General features: G+C 42.1%; 1 protein-coding gene across 3 annotated transcripts in view; it reads left to right on the top strand.

Moving 5' to 3' along the window:
• Positions 1-651: 651 nt before the first annotated feature.
• The window catches only part of vgll2a (vestigial-like family member 2a), a 19,096-nt gene continuing 10,843 nt past the window's right edge, over positions 652-8,904 (top strand). The window contains exons 1-4 of one of the 3 annotated variants that reach the window (XM_084082686.1): positions 652-918; positions 2,881-3,187; positions 4,296-4,793; positions 5,842-6,687. In XM_084082686.1, coding sequence (XP_083938812.1) covers positions 832-918; positions 2,881-3,187; positions 4,296-4,793; positions 5,842-5,894 — 945 coding nt within the window. In that variant the 5' untranslated portion in view covers positions 652-831 and the 3' untranslated portion in view covers positions 5,895-6,687. Of the gene's footprint in view, positions 919-2,880; positions 3,188-4,295; positions 4,794-5,583; positions 6,688-8,904 lie in introns of those variants that run through there. The other 2 variants (XM_084082687.1, XM_084082685.1) reach the window with 2 other exon arrangements.

Here is an 8,904-nt window from a genome sequence, read left to right as displayed (position 1 = left end):
CGACAATTCCACTACCGTGCGAGGTCTCCAACTTTAGTAAATAAACAAAACTATTTTGCTATTTACCGAAACAAAGGCAGTTTTATTTTGTTGAAAGTCTATTCTCCAGGGTGGAAAACCTCTCAGGATCCCACCTTCTCTGTATAATACACTTTTGAGCAGAAACTAAAATATGTCCGCCAGACGGAAATTATTTTATTTACTCCACTGCGCCCTCTACAGATCTGGTCAATGGTCATTTATATTGACCAGATCTGTAGAGAGCGCAGTGGAATAAATTTAAAAAAAAAATATCCGTCTGGTGGACATATTTCATTTTCTGCCCAAAACCTGTATCATACAGTGAGGGTGGGGTCCTGAGAGGCTTCCCAGCCTGGAGAATAGACTTTCAACCACACAAAACTGCCTTTGGTTTCGGTGAGTAGCGAAATAATTTTGTTTATTTTTTACTAAAGTTGGAGACCTCGCACGGTAGTGGGCTTTTCGGTCTATGGGAATAGCAGAGCGCCTGGCAGAGCGTTTGAGAGAACTTGCTAACGCTCTGCTCATTGGTCAGAGGGAGGCTGTGTCCAGAGCCACGTCAAAGCCAGCAGCCTGTTGCATGTCCGTCTGTTTTACGCACTCCAAACACTGAGCTAAAGACAAGACAGCCAAGGCTCAAGCAGCGCCGATAACAATCGGTTTAGACATTCGCTCTCTCAAACCCATCGACTCCTTGAAAAAAACATAGGATTATCATTTCGACGTTTTCCACGTCTGCTATTATTTCAAATGAAGCTTTTGCTGCTCTTCTCGTCAAGTTATCCGTGAGATTTGCAGCTTTTCTTCGCCATGAGCTGCTTGGATGTAATGTATCAAGTGTATGGTCCGCCGCCTCAGCCTTACTTCACCGCAGCCTACAGCCCCTACCATCACCAGGTACGGATCCATCTGCTTGTTGACTTTGAAGCTCATTTGAACTGATTGTTCATTTTCAAATTTTCAAAAAATTCAAATGGTCATATTTTCTAATAAAAAAAAAAAAAAATCAAATGATTGCTCATTTTAGCTGATTGTTGACTTGAAGCTCATTCTAGACAACTTTTGCCAGTGCATTTTGACAATGCCGAACTGCTTATTTGGTGGCTATTTCAAGCTAATTATCCAGATAAAAATAGGTCTACCTATTTGGGAACATTCGTTTGCATAATATGCTACCCGTTTGTTTGCGATTGAAGATTGTTTTCTTTCTTTTTTTAGCTTACAAGTAAGTTTGTTGCAATGCAAACTACAAAGTTTCATAAATAAATATTGAAAACAATATTAATTAATAATATAATATCATTATTACCATGTTTTATAATAGGCTAGTCAAAGCCGACGCGCATTTACAGTCTACTCAGAAACGAAAGTGTTTATATTTAATTAGATGATAAATAAATAATATAAAACACAATCTATTTCATTTTTATTTTGTTTTCATGCCTAGCGCTTGTGGTTACAGACAGTCTGAGGTCTTGTTCAATAATAATGTAGCAAATTATGTTATTTATTAAGGTTAATTATTTATTTCGTGGTCTTCTGATAGGCTATAGACTCAGGACACCATAGCTACTGTACTGTATGTCTATATATATGTTTTATTTATTTGTTATGCCTAAATAAACACGGCACAGACAGTTTATTTATATCAAGGATTATTTTACAGCATCGGCAACTGAGCACATGATTATTGCATTAGTGGTTCGTTGGTGATAATTGCATTAACAGATATTAGCCTATGTTTATTTCTATTTAGGCTATTTGATGGCCCATAGATATTTTTGCCTTACAATAAACTGTAGTCTAGAGGTGGAGTGTAGGCCTATGTATGTATGAGAGTGTTTTGTTATTATTATTAAAAAAGGAACAATCAACACACAAAACATTGGAGAAAAAAAGCTGTATACCTACTCTTTCCAGAATTTGATCTGTATTTCCCTCTTTAACACTTTCTTCAAATCTCTCTCGGTCAACATCCATATAGGCGGGACTCTGTTTGAAGTAGGAGCTGCTTTCATATTTCAAATAGTGTGAAAAAGATGTCCCTTAAACAGCTTGTAGATAAGCCACAGCCTAAGGTAGCCTACTTCACAAATGTAGCTACTAAGCCATGAATTAATAGGCCTATCTGTCTATTGAATTTAGATATGAACATTTTAGTAGGCCTAGGCTATATCCCGGACAAAATAATCAGGGAAAACGTTTTAAGTTGTATTTGAATCACAATTATTGAAGTGGTTGTAGGCTACTTATGTAATGTGATTTTAAATATGCAACATCATTTAAACTTGACATTATTGAAAACAACCAAGACTCGATCAGAAAACATTTTTTAAACAAATATCATTTGTTAAACTGAAGTAGCGATGTCAAACAATCTAGAACACTGACAGCCTTTTCCACCATATAGGCTCATCTATAGCCCACTGGTTCCCAAACGTTTTAGCTCGAGAACCAAAAGAGACATTTGATGTCTCCCCAGGTCCCAAGCTGGTGAAAATAGCAGACCTACAAGCTTGTAGATCGGCTATTTTCACTACTTCTTAAACATTTGTTTTCTAATTTATGGAATTTCTTTGATATATATATTTTTTTCTTCATTCATGACATTCTTTTGGAAAATCATTGAATTTGCTTCTATTAAAATAAAATACATTTAAAACGTTTTGAAATAATAATATAAAAAACAAAATGTAGGAAACAAAAAATAAAGTGATGTTTCTTTACACGTGACCCATCAAAATGTGTCTGCGACCCACAAATGGGTCCCGACCCAGTGTTTGTGAAACAGTGCTCTATACTAAACGTCAAAACAATATTTATTTTTCTGCCCGTTTTTCTTCCTGCTCGTTATTACAGAAACTGGCCTTTTATTCTAAGATGCAAGAAGCGCATGAGAGCACTTCTTCGTTCTCTAACCACCCCGGTGGTGCGGCGCCCTGCATCAAAGAGGAGCAGGACTGCGGCCGTGGCGGTGACAAGGAGCCTCCTCCCGAGGCCGAGTACCTGAGCTCCCGCTGCGTGCTGTTCACCTACTTCCAGGGAGACATCAGCGCCGTGGTGGACCAGCATTTCAGCCGAGCCCTCAGTCAGCCCGGCGGCGGAGGAGGACAGCAACAAGGACAAGCCGCCGGCTCCGGGACAGCTGGCAACAAGCCCACAAGAGGTCAGTTGGTCAGATTATAGGACAGGTTTACACCAGTGGCTAGACCCCAAAGAGAAATTTGATGTCTCCCCATCAGGGCCCAAGCTAGTGAAAATAGAAGAGTTCACTCTCGTGCTGCATTGTGAGCTTGTAGGTCTGCTATTTTCACTACTTGATAATATTATGAAATATTGAGGATTTTTGGGGAATTATTTGAAAATATGTAGAAAAAATAATTAAAAACTAAATGTGGAAACAAAAATTTAAAGGGTTATTTTCTCTTGACCCATAAAAATTGGTCCGCGACCCACATATGGGTCCCAACCCACTCTTTGGGAACTAATGATATAGGATACAGCAAAATTGATGTCCTATCTAATACAGTGATATCAGAGGATTGATTGATGCTATAAAGTTGCCTTGTTACTGTCTTAAATATAGGCCTACTATAAAAAAAAATGTATTGTCTTTTGAAATTGACTGAAATCTTTGCAGTCATTCCATGCAGCTGTTGGTGGTCGTTTTGCAAAGCCAAACAAAATTAATGGACATGATGATATTCATGTAAAAAAAAAAAAAAGAAGAAGAAAAACAGGATGCAAACCTATTAGACATTTTGATCATTTTACAGACTGTTGGTGTATAAACAAGTATTAGCTTTGATTTTTTTTTTTTAAATATGAGTATTAAAGTCATTTTTAATTCAGTGGCATATAGGCCTATTTGAGCTATTTGAACTCCCTTTGTATCAAGCAAATCATTGATTGATTGATTGTAGCCTATATAAATATTATTCTTTTTTACTTCAAAGCCCTGATAATTAAAGTCCTTAGGCTCTAAGACGTATAGCAAATAGGAATGATAAAGGCCACAATCCTGTGGTATATCCCGTTAAAATTTAAAGGCCAGATTTCTAAAGGCCAGAGTTCTAAAGAGACACTTTTGATTTCATACATGTCAAGTTTGAAAAAATGGACCGATCAGTGACCATGTGCATGTAACCACACTGAAGTATTTTATCGGGCTGTTTGTTTCCTTAATTTCAAGTGTAAGTCTTGAATCCATTCAGGATGTAGTCACATACAGTAATATGCAGTCATTTCCATGCATTGTTTATTGCACATTGCAGATGGATCATTCCCAATGAATCAGAGGAGCTTCCCCCCTTCCTTCTGGAACAGTACGTTCCAGCCGTCTGTCCCGACTGCACTGGGCAATGCGCTCTCCTCCCCCCACACAGAGCTCCCCTTCCCTGGGGACCCCTACTCGTCCGCCTCTCTGCACAACCACCTCCACCAGCCTAGCCCCGATGCGTGGCACCCATCCCACCATCACCACCATCACCACCACCACCCCTACTCACTAGGTAGTGCCATGAGCACCCAGGGCTCAGCCTACTCACGGCCAGGCGTACACGAGGTGTATGGCACCGCCTTTGACCCGCGCTACGGCTCGCTGCTGGTGCCTTCGGTGAGGCCACACCACCGGCTGGCCCCCGGGAGCTCTGTGCCAGGGCCCAGCGGCTCACCGTGTGATATCGGAGGGAAGGGAGAGTCAGCGGCCGGGTCTGCCTGGAGTGGGGCCTTCACTGGGGCCGGCTCCGAGATCGGACTCAACATGGACACAGGTAACGGTCAGCATGCAAGTTTATCGCTTAAATGCAACCCTTCGCCTTGTTAACATAGCTTACTGTATCTGCAATGATGAACAACCAAGCACCCATTATATATCCATTTATTTTTACACTGCTCTCCATCAGATCATTTTGATGTAGCTTTGCAGACTCTGTGGTTTTGAAAATGCTCTTTAGAGCATGAAAGTGTGAATGAATTAGATCTTAGATCACCCTTACTAGACTTAATCCATGCACGGTTTGAATTGACAATGTCAGGTGTCGTAATGGTCAGTGGTGACTGACGTCAGGTCAGTGTCCTAACAGACTGACTTCAGGTCAGTGTCCTAACAGACTGACTTCAGGTCAGTGTCCTAACAGACTGACTTCAGGTCAGTGTCCTAACAGACTGACTTCAGGTCAGTGTCCTAACAGACTGACTTCAGGTCAGTGTCCTAACAGACTGACTTCAGGTTAGTGTCCTAACAGACTGACTTCAGGTCAGTGTCCTAGCAGACTGACTTCAGGTCAGTGTCCTAACAGACTGACTTCAGGTCAGTGTCCTAACAGACTGAATTCAGGTCAGTGTCCTGACAAACTGACTACAGGTCAGTGTCCTAACATCAGCTGTCGGCTTCCCTTCCCACTGCTGCTCTGCTTTCACCTCCTTTCCGCCCTCAGGGGCGTTTCCTCTTGCCTCCTAACAACAACATATTGGGCTTTCTTTTCCTAATCTGCTCACTTCGCCTTTTCTCTCCACCTCCCCCTCTCCTTTCTTTTCCTCCTTTCTCTCCCCCACTCTCAGGTCTGCAGGCGCAGGATAAAAGCAAGGACTTGTACTGGTTCTAGAGACCCCCCCCCCTATTCCTCCTCCTCCCCCTTTTCCCCTCCTTTGCTGCTGGCCGCTCTGTCGCTTCCCCCCTTACCCTCATGCTCTGTTCCGTTCTGCTCCGTGGAACGACCTGACAGACAGACTGACATGACGGACAGGGCAGACAGACTGGAGGACAGGCATGCACGGTGGCAGGAGGCGCTGTAACACAGCTTCTGGTCTCGCTTGCAGCTCGGCGGTACAGCGGACTGTGCGGTGGCAACGGCGCGGCTCTTCTGAGCTGAAAACCGCGACACGCGAACCCCAACGCCCCCTTTTTGTGGAATGCGATCTGACACACCTCGAACGGACGCAAAGACTGTGAGGGAACCGTCTCAACTCCATCGTCCTCCTGCAACACTTAAGGACGCAACAGACAAAGACGAGCTTCTCTGCACCTCTGTGTCAGACGGGAGGCAAATACCTCCTCTGCTTCGGGGACACGCGTATGCTACCCACGCAGACGGACAGAGACACATGTCTCGTCACACTCGAAAGACAAAGGCAACAGGAAGAGGAGGAAGGGGAGGGTCAGAACTTGATGGACTTGGCAGGACATGCCTCACTGGGACAACTGGGGCTATAGATGCACACACACGCACGCACACACACATAAAAGGGCCCTCGTGTTGTGGTGGACAGCCTGCTACAGCCTGTACCATTAATTCAACTAACATTAATGTTGACAGTTACAGTCCTCGCAATATACTAAGCTGAAGAGCTACGTGGACACCGGTGACATGTAGTGTACAGAACAAAAAAAAGCAGAAGACACTCGTCCTTGATGTTTTTCAAGACTTTTATTTCACGGTGGAAAGTGGACATGTTGAAAGAGGCCACCGAAATGTGTGAAAAACATTTGACCTATGTGATTGACTGACGCCGACAAAATAAAAAAAAAACACTTGCTGAACTGCTTCTGTTTCGTCAACACGAGAGAGAGAGAGAGAGAGAAAGGAAATGGCTGAGTTTGAGAGAGAGAGAGAGAAAAGTGTGAGAGTGGCGGGCTCTCTTGTTAGATGAGTGAGGAGAGCGGCGGCTATTTGAAGCCACTTGACTCTATCTCTCCTTGCTCTGCTCCCCTGCAGCTGTCAACGACAACTGCTCTTAAACTCAATGCACACACACACACACACACACACACACACACACACACACACACACACACACACACACACATACGCGCGCGCGCCGAACGCCTGCGTGCACACACTGACACACATCCACAAGCATGACACTTGCACGTACATTCTTGAGCACACAATTATAAACCTATGTATAAACACACTATCCCACTGTGGTTTTTGAGCCAGGCCTCTCGGGTTCATAAAAAGAGCATTTAGTGTTATCTGGATTTTGACCTCCCTTGGGACAACTGGCCCATATATATGGGATTGGCACAAAGTGTGTGTGTGTGTGTGTGTGTGTGTGTGTGTGTGTGTGTGTGTGTGTGTGTGTGTGTGTGTGTGTGTGTGTGTGTGTGTGTGTGTGTGTGTGTGTGTGTGTGTGTGTGTGTGTGTGTGTGTGTGTGTGTGTGTGTGTGCGCGCGTGTAGACTCTGGGTATGTGATGTCCATCTATAACTGCTCCTCAAGCCCACCATTTATCTGTAACTTAAAGGGAAACTTCAACCTAAATCCCATTGTTCTGATGTGTGAAGATCAATAATATTGTGTGGCAGACAGTACCCTATATCTGTATTTCTGACGATGTGAAACGCATCATTGCATATATCAGAATGTGAATTGACGCATTTCATCATCATTTCATGGAGAAATACACAGAAGATGGTATTTTTTGCCACACAGTATTATTGATCTCCTCACATCAAAACAATGGGATTTAGATTGAAAATCAGCAAAGTTTCCCTTCAAAATGGACTTCGCGTTTTTTCCAAGTACTGTACATACTGTTAATACTTAATAAGGCAATGCAACAACCACAGTATGCTGTATTCTATGTGAATGTGTTATATTGCCTAAAGTGTTGTTTCTGTCCAACCAATTCTGATGTAAAACCTTCATATTTGCTCATAATTATAAAATAATGGCACTCTCCGACTCTCGGCCAACTTCACTATCGTGGGTTCTCTCAACTCGCTATGGGCAAAAATGAACATTTCTATATCTAAGGTACCTCACAAAGCATTCTGAAGGCTTGGAGGTGGTAGAGCATAAAACCAAAGTTCTCTTTTTTGGTGACTGTATTCTGTCCATTAAATTAAAGATCTTGATAGGATCCTCTGTATCACAGTGTTTCTTAGTCAATGGCTCTGAATCTAAAAGTGGGTTCAGAGCCATTGCCATTGGGTGACAGGGTTGCAGAAAAAGAACAACTTTAATTGAAAAATATAGGTTCATTTATCCTGGTTTCTGATTAGATAAAGAATGTCAAATGCAGATGACAACGTCAAATCATTTGAGAACAACTGATTTAGTACAAAAACCACAGGTGATTTGATAACCACATGTGAGTTCAACCGCACAACAAAGATCTCTTGATTTGATATTTTTTCTGACATAACAGCACATGATTTTGCATACTTTACCTTACTTTATAAATGAGCTCGAAAACGATTCATTCTATGGAGGTTTTGACAGGCTGTTTATGGGAATCAAACATGTGAACTTTTTATTGGATGATTTCTTTACCACTTGAGAACTACTGTAGCTCCTCGAACCTACAATAATTGAAATCTAAACAAGTTAAATTCTAGTCTCACAGTGGCCATCTGGGGCACAACTATTGACAGTGGTTAAGACAAAGAAAAACAGACATGAATTGACCAACCATGACCTTACTGTACGTTACAGCCTAACCTTTTCTCTGGCAAAAAAAACGGATGTGTTGATTTGTGATTCACCTGACTGAGACTAGTGAAATACAATTGAAATCAACAAGCATACCCCTATAGGATAATAAAGGTATCAATCTATACTTCATAATAACTATCAGGACACCTGAATAAAGTCACAGGACCTTGTGGTTCTAAAAGAAATCCACAGATATCAATGCTGAGAAAAGATACAGTGCCATTAGGTTACAGAGGGAGTTATATTGAGAGATCAATCAGATCATACGATGGCTGGCATTGACCTGCTCAGGCTATAGTGGTGTATTGTACTAGACAGAGAGTGCGTCATCTCAAGGACCCTCAAATGTATGCGTATTTGGCTGCGGACCCCCATTTGAAAAGAGTTTGTGCCAGAGAATATTTGTCAAGAATTTCCAAAACTAGTAGATCTACTCACAAGCT

Source organism: Gymnoscopelus microlampas (assembly GCF_963454915.1).
Source record: "Gymnoscopelus microlampas genome assembly, chromosome: 16".
In the NCBI taxonomy this organism is placed as follows: Eukaryota; Metazoa; Chordata; class Actinopteri; order Myctophiformes; family Myctophidae; genus Gymnoscopelus; species Gymnoscopelus microlampas.
Note: the sequence above shows the minus strand (reverse complement) of the source record. Positions and strands in the feature narration are given on the sequence as shown.